Source organism: Trachurus japonicus, chromosome 15, assembly GCF_045865225.1.
Source record: "Trachurus japonicus isolate A0001 chromosome 15, Traja_1.0".
NCBI lineage: Eukaryota > Metazoa > Chordata > Actinopteri > Carangiformes > Carangidae > Trachurus > Trachurus japonicus.
The window spans coordinates 20,176,286-20,193,824 of record NC_140921.1 but is presented as its reverse complement, the minus strand read 5'-3'; the positions used below and the strand labels follow the sequence as shown (position 1 = coordinate 20,193,824).

General features: G+C 38.4%; 1 protein-coding gene across 3 annotated transcripts in view; it reads left to right on the top strand.

Annotated features, from left to right (window-relative positions):
* Nucleotides 1-17,539, top strand: part of wdr27 (WD repeat domain 27) — a 50,655-nt gene that overhangs the window by 7,899 nt on the left and 25,217 nt on the right. For all 3 annotated transcript variants that reach the window (XM_085800338.1, XM_085800337.1, XM_085800335.1), the window contains exons 13-22: nt 2,299-2,368; nt 3,027-3,095; nt 3,187-3,290; nt 3,605-3,694; nt 4,008-4,129; nt 6,102-6,235; nt 7,324-7,421; nt 8,450-8,571; nt 10,770-10,867; nt 15,350-15,452. In XM_085800338.1, coding sequence (XP_085656464.1) covers nt 2,299-2,368; nt 3,027-3,095; nt 3,187-3,290; nt 3,605-3,694; nt 4,008-4,129; nt 6,102-6,235; nt 7,324-7,421; nt 8,450-8,571; nt 10,770-10,867; nt 15,350-15,452 — 1,010 coding nt within the window. The remainder of the gene's footprint in view (nt 1-2,298; nt 2,369-3,026; nt 3,096-3,186; nt 3,291-3,604; nt 3,695-4,007; nt 4,130-6,101; nt 6,236-7,323; nt 7,422-8,449; nt 8,572-10,769; nt 10,868-15,349; nt 15,453-17,539) is intronic.

The window sequence follows — 17,539 nt, the reverse complement described above, 5'->3', positions numbered from 1 at the left end:
TATCATATTGTTTAGTACTTCTAGTTTTGGTTTCAGATCAGATGCCATGTCCTTTCACTTACTTTTGCTCCTTTTTCCTCCTGTGTGTCCCACTTTTCACAGCTCAGTAAGGCAATAGTTCATACCACAGACTCTGGTTGCAGTCAAAATAATACCATAGAGTCATGTGCTATACCTGCTATGGTTTATACTTCTGTATTTTTAGAAGCTTGAATTATTTAGTCTTTTTCGTGGGCCACATTCCATCAACTCAGAGGGAGGTCTGACTTTTGCCATCTCCCATTTTTTGACTGAGTTAGTAGTTTGTTGTAGCATAAATCTATGAGTCTCATCCCTTCTAATACAGGCAGCCCAAACTGCTAAATAAATAATTTTCACCTCTTAAAAATTAACATACACTAACGTAGTAACGAACATCCTCCAAGTGTTGTCCTCTCAGACAGCCAAATAACCACTCAGGTTTTTTTAGCCATACTGTATGTCCTTGCTGTCAACATCACTCTTTGTACCTCTTTCACATCCTAATGTGGTGAGCTAGATTGAAGAATTTGAGTATTGTGAAACTTTATTTACTCTGGCAAATGGCTAAGACAGCTTAAGCTAAGTTTTACACAATGAGAGCTGTAAATGGAGCACTCAGCAAACGATTTTACGCAGATATGACTTGACTTGGAAATTTGTCTGAAACTCTCACTTTGCTTCAAAAAGCATCTAGTGTGAAGTCAGCGTAAATTATGAGATTTTTACAGCCCCATAAAAGTAAATGACCATTATATGTCAGCAGGGGGTCAATAGGGCTGTTGGGTAACGCCAAGTGATTGTATTACCAGGTAATTAGATTTCTGGCCTAAGATGCTGAGTATATTGCATATAATCTGTTCTGGCTCAAAAGCAGGTTTCATTGCTGCTACACTTCACACACAAAAGCCTAACCCTAAGGAGTGGTAGAAGGTGCTACATGGGACTGACCAGTGGCGCAGGGGCTGAACAGTTAATTGAAATATTATTGAAATTTCTTTTTCTTCTTTTTTCAGTCAAGGTAAAATGTGCACAATGCCTTTTATGAATGACTTCGATAGAGATGTTCCAACCTACAAAAAATATTCTGCAAACATAAGGGAGCATACTTGTTTGACACCCCCCTCCTGAGAAAATCGTATGGCAATCACAATACATGTGTGTCAAAAATAATTGCAATATGAAAGCTTATTCAGCCTTAAGTGGCACAAAGATTGGAACTATACCAATTTGATCCAAGTTAAATGCCAGTTTCATAAAACCTTGTAGATTTGCTTTGTAAACACCTGGTGCAGGTGTCCTCATGAAAAACAACAACATTGAAGTATGGAAGCAAATAATTAAATTACTTTTACAGAAACAACACAGTATAAATAGTACCAACAGTACTTTCCCTTGGAAATAACAGATAAACACATACAGATTAAGAAATAAGTAACATTTACCTACAGTAGGAAAGAACAACTGAACAGAGTAATATTTCTTGGATTTCAAATGTATTTTACAGGAAAATATCTTTAATGATATCAAATATCATTAAAGGCAGGCAACATCATTAAAGCCAGTCAACATTGGTACTCAACGAATATGAAAAACCATTCCAGATAAGACATTCATTGTTGTGTTGGGAGGGTTGGAACCAGACACTGATTTTAAATGTCAGGAGTTCAAATGTCATCTGCCACTCATTCTCACAGTTGCATTGTCCAGGTTTACTTGTTTTGTTGGTCTATCCATCGACAAATGAATGTAATGTTTTTCATTACATTTTTACAACTTACATGTAATAAACTAGTGTTAATACATGAGCTGTAAGCCAAATCAATATATTTTTCCTGATGCAACTTAAGTCCTAAATTGCCGCTTGTATTTGACAGAGGAGGCTTTTGGAAAGCCTCACACATTTTAATGACTGTGGAAAAAGTGAGCTCATTGTAATATAGTAAAGGCACTGACAGCGAGCAGAATGAACCATCCTACAGTTTGTGGCTGATGCACATAATCCTTACAACACTGTGGTCCCCCAATAATATTGTATCTTCCTTTCATAGTATAATTCATGAAATTCACTTCAGTATAATGAGTAGTTTTTATCCTGGTGGAAAATAACACACAAACTTTTACTTTAATATTTGACCCATATTGTAAAACTACTTTCTTATGACTGTTGATTTGTAAATGGGACTCTCTTACTTTAGTATCTTATATCTGTGTTTACATGCATGTCATTTATACTTGTGCAATGTGTATTAATTTGTCTTTGCCTTGATTGGCACAAAGGAGGAACAAAGGAGCAGCCTCTGGTTTTCCACACAAAAGTAAAATCATCTGGATACACCAGTGCCCCACGGTAGGTTAATGGAGTAACTTGTTTTCCCTAATAGGAAATCAAATTAGACTTTATTGAGTTGTCCAACACTGGGTGAGGGTCAAGAGCAACAGAAAGGTAAATCCAAGTGAGTGGAGGAATTGATCTCTGTTTTTCCTTTTCCTTGTATTTCTTTATTTTCTTAAAGTGACTACTTGAATGGTGCTAACTTTACACTTTCACCGTCTTCCGTCACAGCCCTTATTGCACTGTGCTGTGAAACACTCAGGATAGATCATACACACAAATTGATCTTCACCAAAGACCATGTCCTGTTTTAGTTAGTTTTACACTCATCCAGATGACGCTGGTGCAGACTGCAGGACAGTCAGAGCAGTTGATCTTTACAGAGGATGTTCTGACAGTCCAAGAAAGAGTCCTTAGAATTTAGATTTTGACTTCAGTGTCTCATCAATGGATCTGATTGGCCATCTCCCTCGCTGCCAGTTTTCACACATAGATGTTCAAGTTTTCAACATGACAAATCATCCACTCTGTCAGCAACAGGAGCCTCCAGCAGTCTCCAGGCTAACCTGGCAAACAACATATCGCTCTCCAGGATGAAATGAGGCTTTATAAATACGACGACCTGATACATGAGCCATCAGAAGAAGATTTTTGTTTTGTGTTTGCCTTTCAGAATGACGATGTTTTCACCTAAAACAAATATTCAGAAGAATCCCTCCTCTAACAAGGCTAACAAAACGAAGTAAGCTGTTTCATCATTTAAAATTCAGTTTTGGGTAAGTTTTAAAATGTTGTTTTTTTATATAAGTACTGAGGTTTTTTTTGTCATTTAGAGGTTTGCTGATCAGAGATTATCCAGCAGACGGTGCAGCTCCTACTGTTCCACATGTTAACCTCAGCGTTGCTAACAAACCAGTGAACTGCCTTCAGTATTCAGGTGAAACAATATTGCTGCTGCCACTCTGACCAAAAATTATAAAACATAATATAATGATTTATTTGAAAAACTGGACATTCAAAAAATCTTTATGTTATTATGTATATTCCTAAGTATTTTTCCTCTGCCTATATGTATGAATGTATATTATTATTGCAGAATCATATACATGGTAAATGGTTCAACACAAATTGCTTTTCTTCCTGCAAAGACACGCATTTCCATTTTTGGTAAAAAAAAAAAAAAAAGAAGAAGAAGAATCAACTGTTGACCAAAATATCCTTATAAAACTATTCTGTTTCCTTCTCTCCCAGGTGACGGAAAACAAATCCTGTGTGGTCTTGGCGACAGCTCAGTGCTATTGTACAAGTCCTCCCTTACTGGCAGTCCAGCTGTCTACACAGGTGCATGCGGCGAATATGAGTATCCATACCTTTAAATATATCTGGTTAGACAGTATGTGCACTGGGTACCCGCAGTGTTTTTGTCAGCCATGCGTTTGAATGGTGTGTCTTTCACCACCACATCAAGCATCTGTTTGCCACTTGAGGCATCAAGTACAGTGGAAATGCAGACTCCACAAGGGGGCAGCAGAGATAAGAGGACAGAAGTTGACCAGTGGGTCACTGAGAGCCTCTCCTCTTCCATCTGCCCCGACTCTAAGATCCATAAAAGTAAATGTTGCAGTCACACGCTTTATCTGTCCTCTGCACACAGGGCACAACAAGCCAGTGAGCAGTGTTAGCTGGAGCCTCAACAGACAGTGGTGGTTGAGTGCCTCAGAAGACCGGTCACTACGAGTGTGGACCCATGACGGCACAGAACCTGCCATTATCATGGTAAATGTCCCATGCATTCACTGGCTCACCCTTGTACTTGCGTGTTTTTTTCTTTACGAGTTATGTTTAGTCTCTGTCACCCTCATGCTAACCGTCACCACTACATGCCCTACCTTAAGCCTTAATCAAACCTTCACTCACTCATTATTCTAAGCCCAAGCCCTAACCATAAAAAAACAGCCAAATGAGGACCAGCCAGAGTGACCTCATATTGCAAAAATGTCCTCCCTCTGAAGGTCTAAAAACTCAAATTGGTTCACAAGTAAAACCAAACAACTACAGACATATGCTGTACACATTTTTCACTCTCTCTCCTGTCTTAAGACGGCTGTGATTACTTGAAGAATTATGTCTGTAATTGCAGTGTTGCAAATGAGGCAATGATACCACACTTGAATGACAGTAAAACAGTGGTTGCTACTGTATCCACAATGTTTTCCTTCATGTTCCCATTTGTTGTTCTTAGTGAGATGTAGTCAAAGTTTAATGTCTCAAGTTTGGATTCTGTAAGTTGCAAACTGTTGTGTGTCAAGGGTGATGTAAAGAGTAGTGGCGCAATGCAGGTAAGAGATGCTATGATGAAAATGATCCAATATGCTTTGTCTGTAACACATTAGGAACTCTTTTATAATTGATGCCCCGTAGGGGAATTTCTGTATTATTTTGATATACAGGTTGTTAAATTCATTTTTTCCTTTTCTAATGGAATAGCCTCATGGAATTAAATAGAGAAAGCCAAATTAATTGCAATGATAAATGGTGTATTTGTTGGCTCAGAGATAGCACCTTTGTCATTCAAAGCATCTGCTGGGCTCAGAGCATCCAAAACTCTGATCATACACAGGCCTTCCTTACTTTCACGAGGTATCATATCTAACAGGACAGTCAGAAGTGTGACTGCTTTTCCCATGCCAAGATGAAACAAAGGTCCGTCATCAAAATCCTGGGTGTCCCCTCTGCTGATGCTAACCATCCCAGCTCTGCTCCACACAGTGAGATCGATTTGAACTTGGCTGGGCCTGTAGCCTTTGACTGCTTGGTGTTCTTGTGAAACAATCTGGCAACAAGTGCAGGTCTTCTCGGGGACAAGAGCTCTGCCGGGCTGTGCCAGATTTACAAGTAGCTTTACGCTATTTCTACATGAAATAATCAAGAAACAACATGACCACATAGATTTCTCAGCACTGGAAGTCCTTAGGTATAAGGTAGTTGTGCCACAGCTATAAACCAGGTCAGAGTAAAACATCTGACAGGATGGTTCATATGCTTGCTTCTTTTACCTTGACAGACTCTAACTATGCCCTATTTGGGTTAAGGAAAGCCACACACTATGTTTCTTATGAGGATGCCTCTTCCTGAGTTAACTCCCACCTTTTTTGTAACAGATTTTCTTTTCCATTTTCCACATGGTATGAAAAACCCCTCTATCAACTGTGGGTAGACAAAAATGAGGAGCTGTTGGTTGCGAAATTGGGTCAGCGATATCTGACTTGAACAAACATTCAAGATTTAATGGTCTGCCATTTTTGCCCACAAGTTTATTGCTCTGCATTTGATGGGATTGCACTCTACAATGCAGGCTATGCAGATTACCCCATTTTAGCATGGCATCCATCATTAGGAGACACTAAAAACTATCGAGATTTACAGTTTTAACTATAACAGTTTTTCAATACTTTTGGAATGCAGCTGTGACTTTACTTTTAATCATTTTCAGCAACATGGACTGCATTGTTAAACAAAAGTATTCAGGATCATACTTTTTCAAAGTTGTTGTCTCCGTTAGTGTATGGGTTTGCATTAATTATAATCTCAGTTATTACGAAAAAGAAAATCAGATGCTGATAATATGTCTTCTTATTGTTTGGCCTCATTGAATTAAATGAACTGATATTTTGATAGCATATTTTCCCACAGCATTATTAATTAATTCAAAGAGTTTTATTATTGTCTGTCTTCTTTTCTCTTGCAGGGTGACAGTTTGTTCTCCAAACCCATAAGAGGTGCTCAGTTCTACTATCTTGACAAATTTCTGCTTTTTGCATCTGGGCCCTCTCTGTGCTTGTACCTGTATAATGTGGACACCACGCGTGACAGCATCAGGAGGTATGAAGTGATTACTATATATTCAATTTCTGAACTCTTTTAACACATACTGTAAAGCTGATGATGATACATGAACTAGCTATTGGTTGTGAGAGTAATTATTTTGATGATTATTACATTATGCTATGCTGAGAAAACATGTAGAATTAACGTAAATGTAGAGTTCCAGTTTCTCACACAACTGGGCAACCTCAGTTGTGGGTCTAACACAGCACACAATAGCAGACATGCCATGTTTTTGGAGAGTTTAAGATGGTCCTTTTCTATCAAGCCCCTAAATTATACATTAACCTGTGGTATTAACATATTAGTCACATTATATAACCCCAAATGAGCTCTTTGGCTGTAGAAACATTTTGCAAAAGAAGTAAGGATATCAGTGTACTAATCAATGCACTGCATTGTTGCTTTCTTATATTTCTTAGCTTTTCTTGCCTAGAGGTCACGGGATAATTGTTGAAAAGTAATGACAGCAGTGGTACTGACCTCTTTATTTGGGACTTTTGTATAAGAAGCTTCATACCATTCTGTGTTACACAATCACCATGGTGTACTGTAGACTTTCAAGTCTTTAAACCATCCCGTGGGGGAATACTTTGTACTAGTGCAGCAAAACTACAATGCAGGTAAAAGGGGAATTATAGAAGGATCAAAGGATTAGTCTGTTTTATGTAATCTATTAAGGAAGCTGGCTTTAATGGTGATTTGATGGGGGTCTGGCTTTATTTAGCTGCTACCACAGTCACTGCTGACACTCATTACCACCTCAACTGCTTACTGTGTACTGTAAGCTGTCAGGGTTTATAACTGAGGCCAGAACAATGACAATAAATGCCCCCCATACCCTTTTCTAGCAGTACATGTTGCTCGTTCATGTTTTTCTCCTTCGGTAGTAATTCATGTGATGCATCTCATGGATGGGAAATACTTCAACTGTCACCAGTCAGTAAAAACAAAATCATAAATCCATTGTAAAGGGTATTTCCTCCTTCTGAATTATTTCCCTCAGCTGTCTAGTTCAGACAGAGAGCAACAATGACGTGTCAGACTGACCTTGAAAACACAATGCAATTTCTTTCACTTCTTAGATATCAGCAACGGAGTGTCATCAAATTGGCAAGCTGCGGTATGACAACATCAACGACCGACATCACCGCCTTGTCTGCAGTCAATGATTTCTTCTCCTGTATCCTTTTCGCTTGTTGTTATTCATGAAACAGGAAGTGTTATTGTCTAGACTGCACTGATGCTGGGGAGGGCAAAGTAAGCCCATGCCTTCAGTGGGTTTACTCTGAGCATCTGGTTGGACCAGTTCCATGTCAACCACAGCAATCAGTGTGTGCTTCATAAAGTCTTCAGCTTTCGCCACAGGGCGGCTGATTTTACCTGTAACTCATTTAGGTGTCTTTAATTTTTCAGGAATGTCTGCATTCTAACCCCTTGTTAAGGTTTACAACATATTTACTTTCCAATAAATCCACTGAACTGAGCTGCATTTGGATGAGTGAGATCCTGTCGGAAATTATTTTGCACCTCTGTGCGCAGGCCAAATAGAAAATAGCTACACAGTGATTACAATGAGAAGAACTTGGCCAACTTGTATATCATTAAAGATCTAACTGAGAACTTCTTTACACCACACAAAAGAAATGATTTATTTTTTAAGTTCACAAAGACATACACACACATTTAAAGTTATAACTGAAAAATATAAATTACTTTACTCCTACTAATTATACATAATATATAATATTTCATTGTGGTTTTAACTGACTGTCTGTTCTTATTTTAGAGTAATTAAAAAAAAACCTGACTAGTAGAAAAGCAACTCTGCATAAACTAAAACTTGCTGACAACATTTAAAAACAAAATAGTTTTGCATCGCAGCATGGAATGATTGAAGCTGTCTGCAAGAAAGCAAACAGTGTGTTATATGTACGTGCGTTTTCTAATGACACAATAAAATCAAAATAATTTATTCAGCCATGCAACCAGCTCAGCGCCAGCTTCTATTGTTGGCCCATGAAGACAGAGGGAGAGCCACCATTAGTTATGGATCAAATATGTTGTATCTTACTTTGCAGTGCTGGCCCCCAGTGTCAACTGTCTCAGGAGAGTCATTTTGAACGCTTGAACTTGCATTGCATCTCATTAACAGCAGGCCTGTTGTTTCTAAAATATAGTTGCCATTATGTTTCTTGACAGCTGTGTCAGACATTGTTTTGCTGTGTGGTTCAGATCGATCCATTCAAGTGTTTGACATGAACAAGAGTGCAGTTGCCTCAAAGCTGCCCAATGCCCACAGCAGAGCCATTCACTGCATTACACAGAACAAGGTGAGGCCTTTAAATGTTCCTATGAATGTCCAAGTAGAAATTTAATATAATCAATCATAATTATATTCTCTTTATCGTATGTGTTCTATTAAGATTTAGTATCTTTATGAGATGATAACAAATGCATTCTGTATTTGGTCTCCATGCACAGATTATTTAGAAATAAGAAATTGTTGAAAATTAGAAAGAAAGAAAAACTTGATTTTTACTTCTAATGTGACTGGTACATGTAAGCAGTGCATGCTGCAACATCCTGACGATACCACTTTATTACAATCATGGAGCAAACACTTATTGTTATTTTTTTTTAAAGTCACAAATACAACTTTCTTATGCTCTTGAGCTTTTGTCAAATAAGTTTCAGACTTTTCCAGTTTGGACGAAAACTTGTGATAACTTCTGACCTTCGTGAAGGATCAAGGCAAAGACCTCTTATCTCTCCACAGGCAGACTGCGTGACGTATATAGTCTTAACCCACACAGAGAAGAATTTGCTTGACTTGGCATCAGTTGGTAGTGTGAGCCCCATCTTCCATCTTACTCTAGAAGGGTCTAGTATTTGGCAGATGTTGTGGAGTTACATAAGACATCTATGAGTGTTGTGCGAGTTACATAAGGCACAGATCGTCTTTGGGGGAATAAAAGTGTTAGTTTGCGGCGTGAATGAAAAAGGTCATGGTTTAAAAAAAAAAAAATGTCTTGGTTACCCAAATGTTTCCATGACAGACGGACAGGACATGCCATCATCGGTATCATTCATCTTACTGAGTGTTTGAATGTAAATCCCTGGTGCATCAGGATTAAGACTGCCATAGGAGATGGCAGGAGGAGATTCAATGCTGGATGAAAACTGTTCCATGATGCAGTTAGGGTTTATGTGGCCTTACTCCCACATCACTGTCTTGGACCAATATGGGGCCCAATTTGCTGGTGTCTAACAAGTAGACAGCTTGGGCCTGTATCCACGTCCATTATAGTGTTATGAGGAATGTAATACTGCATCACTCAAAATGAAATTGTAATATCAGTAATAAATCCATGCGTTCAAGTCTGGGGCTCTGCATATTCTTTACTTTTCCTTATAGCTATCGCATTACATTGAACTGAAGGTCCGGGGTTCTCTCCATATATACCAGTAGTCACATGAATGTATCACAACAAAACCATCCATTTTGATCATTAAAATGAAAGACGTTTTAACTAATTTGATGCTTATATAACCCTTTGGAAAGGTGTATTTATGCGAGACACAGGCTTGTACCTGGTGACCTTGAGGTTTTAACTTCTGCGTTGACCTGTGCATAGTTGATGCTCAGGCCAGTCTGGATTATCTGGACACACTGCAGCTAGTAGCATGGATTAAATGCATTAACTCATTCAACTGCGATGCACTCTGGCACACAGCTGACAACCCTCCTTCTGCCCAGAAGTGCCTGTTCTTTGTCACGCCAGCTATTGTGCTCCATGCATAGTGGAAAGCCTCGGAGTGTTGTTACAGCCTGGCTATTGCGTCAATGTGGGGTCCTCCGCCTGGGTGCCTGAGGGCTTTTGGTTGCTGTAGGGTTAATACCTGCGGATCAGAGGGATTGCCCCTGCTTGGAGGCTGCACACATAACATCACTCTTCTCTCCGTTCTTGCTTTCTCGTCCCGAGGCGTACCAAACATCAGGAACTTTAGCATACGAAGCAGCTTTTCCCACTTTAAATTTCCATCACCCCTTCTGCAAAATTCACCTGGAACTCATCAGAGCAGAGGACTTCATGGAAAATGGAACTGGAAATGCCCTCTCAGACTCCCATTCTCACACTCTTAATGGAAATCTAAACAAAAAACACCCCCACCGCTGCTCTCCCACTCTCTCACTCACACACACACTCTTGATTGTATCTTCTGGTAACCTGGCGTGATGTGTAGTGGGACCTCTATGTATTTACAGCTAGTGTCAATCTTAGTGTGGTTCATAAATGATGAAAGATGTAAAGAATATGACACACAAAAGCAAATGAACAATTCCAGTTTTATTCCCTGCCCAATGTGTTTGCTTTGTCAGATAAATAATATGAACACTATTTCCCAATGCAAGATACACAGCAACAGAATAGTCCAGCACTGGACGATAAGAGAAGCTGATTTACAACCCATTTCAGTAAAGAATCTGCTGACTAGACATTTATGTTTTCCTCTGTATACTTCACAGGGCTCCATGTTCAGCACTCAGGCACCAGAGTCATACAACCTCTTCCTCACCAGTGCAGTCACAGATGGTGTGAAGATTTGGGATCTCCGTACACTTAGGTTGGTATTGATTTTGTCGATTCTGCTGCAGTTGTCATTAGTTTGCATTTGTGAAATGTGAAAACATGGCAAGAAAGGTATGTTGGAACAGCAATGTCTGTATTTTCCTGTTTACTAAAGGAAAATCAGACTAAAAAAAAACATTTGTGGCATTACAGTACTGTAAGGACTGTTAACCACAGCAAAAAGTCATTGATATCTAATACATTTATCTTGATTTTGACATGAAATGACTGACACATAATTGTGAAACTACTTCCTCATTCAACTCAGAGTCAGGCATGGTAGAGCCTAAATGCAAACTCTATAACATATTGCCATTGTTGTTTTTGTGTAATATTTGTGTACTTTTTTATGTTCCCAACAGAAAGACAGACTTATTATGTCTGATGTGATGAGTAAAATCCATGATTCTATTAATTGCCAATAATAATAATGTATTCACTTGTAGTTTTGTTCCCACTATACTGTCACATAACTTAAAAAGATCCTACTAAGTCCTTGCTCTGGTTGAAGGGTTACTACATATATCAACTCTGTTATCCAGCAGCAATTTATGTTCAAGCACATTAAGGAAACAAACCATTACTTTTTTCTATTCCTCCACTATTCCAAGGAATGCAAAAAGTACCCTTTAATTACTGACACATTTTTTCTCAGAAAAACATTCCTAAGTTGATGAGTGAATCAGCAGTTGTTCAATTTCCAAAGTACGTAGCTTAGGATATTTTGCATTGGCCCTCAGTTGCAGATATCCTTATAAGGCAGATAATTCAAGTAGGCTCTGTTGGATTTCAGAATGTTCTTTTTGGCCTGGTAGAAGGCATTATTGAGTATTTCATTCTTTCATGTCTGTGATTGCTTCCATGTTTAACTCCTCATCCAAGACTCCATCAAAACCTTATTGCTATCTGATAAATATTTGTGCCTGGTTTCCAGGTCAACTTCTGTTTCTGAGAGCTGTCATCAAGCTTCCTCAGCAGATGCGGTTCCTCTGAGGTTAAACATATGGATGTATGAAAATATTACATTGGAGGATATTTCTCATTTTCTCAGCCCTTTTAATTTTGTTTCCCTCTTTGATAAACCTTGTGTGTCTTAGTACCAAACGTTTTTATATTGTGCTTTTTATATGAGACCTGAAGTTAATGGAAGCAATTAATGCAGTTCCCAGTTTTCTCTTCACGATGATGGAGGCAATATAAAAATTCTTGGAACAACGTGTGTTATTGGTAAAACTTACATAAGGTGTTCCTCATCATAATAAAATTATTTTAGTCCGTGAAGCTATTTCCTCTAAATGGAACATTTTCATATATTCATTGCTCAGAACTTGGCAACAGGAGCACGAAAAAAGTTTTATCAGTGGTGAAAAAGAAATTAATTCATGGCATTGAGTGGGTTTTTGTTTTGTTTTTTTTGTTTTGTTTTAAATCTACACAGCTAGAGCAATATCTGAATAAGCAGTGCAGAGTTACCAGAGCATAACCCTGAAACATCCTGTTTCCATCTCATATCTGTTGATATGTAGATAGTTTTTTGACACTTAAGTTACATTTTCCACATTTTGTTGAACTGAAAGCAGAGGTTATAGGACAAAATATCTCTGAATGTAAAAACCAAGCTTTTTGAATAGCAAGAGGAGTTGTATAGAATTTTCATTGCAGGCAAAGTGTAGTGATGTAAATCAGTAAGGATGATCACGTGGTTAAAACCTGACTGGTAATGTTAATTTGACATTCTAAAAAATGTAGTGTTTTGCAATCTGAGTTGTTTATCGAGTGACTTTATGATAACGTTTTTTTATACACAACTACACATACAGACGGCCTAAGTTCAGACCAAGTTGGGGTTAATACTGTATTTTGTCTCTGATCAAACTAGAGAGCTTCCAGAAAAACCACAATGGGAAATGTACATTTCACTGAGTGGAAACTTCTGAAACTCAATCTTAATTTTATTTTGCTTTGTCACCAGAGAATCCTCAGCACTTTTTGCTCTTTCCTCTTCAGACAGAAGCATAAACATGCATGATACCCGTGTGTATCCATCAAAGATTGAATGAGGGTAATGGTTTTCCACACGTTTATAAACTATGTAAACCACTGGATTGGTTACAGTTTATTGTTCAACCCCCCCACACTTCACTTACCCTTTACAATTCCAGATAAAAGTGTCTAAATGTGGTGCAATTGTAGAAAAGGTTCCAGTTTAGGGATCTACACACCAGCCCTTTGCATGGTTAAAGATCAGATCCACTCAGATACGGACTGTAAAGCTAGAGAGAACAGATGGTGATCTGTTTCTCTTTAGCCTGTTGATGTATCCCCCTTAAATCTCTTGGAATTTCCATCATGTGATAATTTCATGCTGAGCAATGCATTCTATGACTAGATTTATTTATATTTAATAACATCAAATAATACAATAAAAAGCAAGCGTTTACCTGATTTGCACTGACACAGGTAAATTGGGTGAAATATATTGGCTGCAAATAATGACCCATGATTAGCCTGCTGATTACCTTGATGACTGATACTGAATACCCAGGTGCATTCAGGAACCACATAGGATCCCACTCAAGAGAATCAGACCCTCTTTTGCAACCTGTGTTAGTCATCAGGCAAATGCCGAATAGTCATCACTCACAAAAAGCGAAGAATGTGTGTGGGATTCGGCCCAGCATCTCCGCTCCTTCAGTCAAAACATTAGATCCACTTTCTGACCTAGAAAACCAGATGAGTGTTTACTCAAACTTTTTAAACTGCTTCTCGTCAGTGTGGTAGTGACAGGTTGTGTCAGCTCTGCTGCAGACCCTCCAGATTTACTGATTGGGATTTAGAAACAGATATGTCTCATCCATCTTGTTATGCATCCAAATGATCAGAGGTCAGATTTGTTTCTATTTTTGTCATGAGCAGTTCAAACTGGAGATAATATAACGCTATTTGTTATACTTATAATTCAAGCTAACCTGGTCACATTCAGAAGTATTTACACAATGAAATATTCTAAACATCAAATTCAATGTTTTTGGTTCTTTGTCTTCTTGCAAATGGTTTAGCACTAATCCATCAGCTCCACAGTCATTAACAGGTGTTAACAGCCTGCAGTGTTGCCAAATTAGCACATTATGTCGCTACATTGAGAGACTTTTTTGACAAGGTGTAAATATGGTATGTGGCTGGACTGAACTGCAAGCAAAGTGAGTAGAGCTTCCAATTCACAGGGCCTTGCCTCTATTACAGCAAATAAAATATGCACCATTATTCTTAAAGGAGGGAGAAGAATAACTAAACGTGAAACATACCAAGCAGAGAGAGCAGAAAAGAGGAAGGAAACAGAGAGAATCAATTGGTAACTGCTAAGCTAAATTAAGTAGCAGATCTAAATAACATCTGAACAACAGGGACACTAGCAACTGGCAGTGAGACAATACACTTAAGCAGCACATCAGTGCAGTTATAAAAACCCCTGCTAAGAAATAAAGGGATTTTGTCCACTGAAACCTCAAAGGGGTTTTTAATTTGAAACAATTACAGGAAGCATTGAATTTGTTGAACTATTTCAAACTTATTGGAAATTGAACTGTATTAGAAAACTGTATGTGAGCACAGAGAGTAGGAGAGAAGCAAACAGATGAGTGAAAACAACAAAGAAGATGTTGATATCAGTTTTTTACAGGGTATTTTATGAGCATAATGCACTCATAGGTATTGGCCAAATCTTGTTTTCCCATTTTAGTGGCTGCATTAGCTGTCAGTCCTGGCCAAATTTACTTTGAGGGCTGCATGGGTAGATCCAGTGCAGCCATGACCCACTGAATACTGCACCACAAAATATGTTGACTCAGTCTTAATAACAGTTCAACATTGTAAGATTCATAAAGGTTGTGTTTATTGCTTAGCAATTAAATGAATGTGTTCCCATGTGTCCACCCTGTGTATATTTAAAGAACTCTCTCAGACTGGGTATATCAAATTTCTTCACATTCACCAGTGAATATGACCTACTTTTGCCTCAGCTTAATGACATTAGCATGTGAATGTGAATGACAAGCTCTCACCAGAGCCAGAATGCCAGCCCATATAGAAACCCTAGCTCAACTAGCTGTTAGTGGCATTGTAAAGACATTACATGCTGTTGCAAACCAAATGAAACAGTGCAGAAGTTGCACGTGGGGGCCATTCGTCATCTACTACGTCGTCTTTTCCTGTGTTTTACTTGAGTCATGCTAAACTCCTTGTCTTCAGCTGGTTTCAGATCTTTGTAAAATGCAAAGTCTGGGTAGGATATCTCACTTCTCATCTCACTTGACCCTCTCTATTTCACAGTCAGAGGTCTGAGTGAAATAAAAAAACAACAAAAAAAAACAAAACAAAGCCAACACTGAAATAAATGAAACTGAACCAAAATGTAGTTTCACCAGATAATGTCAACAGGTTCATAGAGTTTGTTAACCTGTGTGCATCACTTCCTCAGGTGTGCGCGACGTTATGACAACCATCTAAATCGCTGCCATGCATGCTCCTCTGCCATCTCACCATGCGGCCGGTTCATTGCCTCCGGCTCTGAGGATAACTGTGTAAGTTTTGATATGTTTATCCTTATAGAGTTTGTGTTTCATTCTCCCTTTCTTTCTACCTTTCTAGCCAAACTATCCCAGGCGGTCAGGATTTGTGTAAGCACTATTTGATCGATTATTATGATAATACATTTTTTTATTTATATGAAACTGAATGAGATGACAAAGCAGTTTAAGAGGCTGTCCATCAAATCCACCCACAGCATAAACACTGTGTATTATTCACAAAGATGCTAACAAATATGTCACTCTATTAGAGGCGAGTTCTTGTCAAGACTTTGATGAATCTGCCATTAAGAAAGCAACACAACATCTGGGACTGCAGATGTTTTCACAAAAGTTTACAATACCATAAGGTAAAGGGGCAGATGAGTTTATGCTGCCATGTGTGTTAAATTGGGGCAGAAATTCACATCAGCAGCAAAGTATTCTGATGAGTGATCGATGACAGTAAGTTACCATGTTTATTTATGCTTTAAACCTTTAGATCGCATTTGATTTTGTAAATGAGAAAGACAGCAACATATCTTTATCAGTTCCATCTCCATTTTAGGTGAGGCTTGTTTGTGCTTGACTCAGAGATTTTTATTTGGAATCAAGCCTTTTTCCATAGAGGTCAAATTCAGCATTCATGTTGAAGCAGAACTGTTTAATTGCTTTTCCAGACAGTGCCTTTTACTCCTTTCAAGACATTTTCAGAGGACTGCCTCCCTTTTCCTTAACCATCTCTCTTCTTTTCTGCCGTATGTGCTTGTTATTAATTATGGCTACCGCGCATAACGTGGACATTTGAGAGCATCTCTGTCGACATCGGACATTTCCAACGTTTCGCAGAAATCGGGAGAGTATAGTGTAGCGAGCTACACCGTATTTATTTGTAGCTGCCCAGAGACTTCTATAAGCCAGGCACATTTGTACTTGTCTTAATATATCAAAAAGCAATCATGGAGGAAAAAAAAACATGAATACTCGAAAAAGACTCCCTAGATCATGTTACACATTTTCCAAAAAACAGAAGGCCAAAAACAGTCGAAACTGAATGTGCTTTCTTTGTGGTCAGTTTTAACCTGTCGTATGTTTAGTCGAGATATGTGTTGCTTTCCTTTGCTTTGACCTTACCTCTTATCATCTGATTGTTTTAGAGGATGGCAGTGTCAAGATGTATGCCCACTCTCTCACTTTTCATACCTCAGGCTCTCTGCTTCAGTTACTGTTGATATACTGTGAAGTGATACATCTGGGGATCTCTGTTATATTTGAGCATACCAGAAACTTTTCCTTCCAAGTATCTAATGCCTTGCTAGGCACTACACACGTCATATGCCTCAGACAGGAGACACTCTACCCATGGACTTTTTGACAAAGCGTTTTTCAGGGAAACATAATATAAAACAGCTGCAGGGATCTGATGTGTTGCCGTCTGGTAACAAACATCCCCACAGCTATTTTTATCTGTGTTCATGGCAGTGAAGCAAACAAATGAGGCTTAAAAGTCACAGATTTTACTTAAATAGAAAAAAAACTGTGCTAACAAGGTGATGACACTTTTACATTTTCTAATATTACAGATCTAAGTGTTGTTTCAAGTATGCAAATGTTCTTTTGGGGTTTTTTTTTTGCAGTTGGTGCTAAGAGTCAAATCTACACCAACAAATAAAGGATCGGTTAACAAGGCTTTTACTGCCTCAAATCAGAAAATAACAGTAAACTATGTGAAAGGGTTCGTGTGGATTTTCAATTAGTCTCAATGGTGCTATTAGTTTGTGAAGAGGTTCAATAGCCAACACTTTTTTATTGCAATGCCTTCTGGATTTACTGCAGACAGGAAGTGTTGCAGCATGCAATGATGCTTCTATACACTTGCACATTCGGCTTATAAAGATTTTTTTTGCGTTTAAAGCACAACTTCATGTGTTGAACTTGATGTAGAATCACATGTTGGGCTAACCTACAGGTGCAACAGAGAACATTTCTGAACCCACGACCATCACTGATGCTCGTTGCTGGATACATCACATTTGAAACTTTCAGCCAGATGTGCAGTGAAACACCAGTTTTTGGAATCATGGTTTAAAGTTACCGTAACA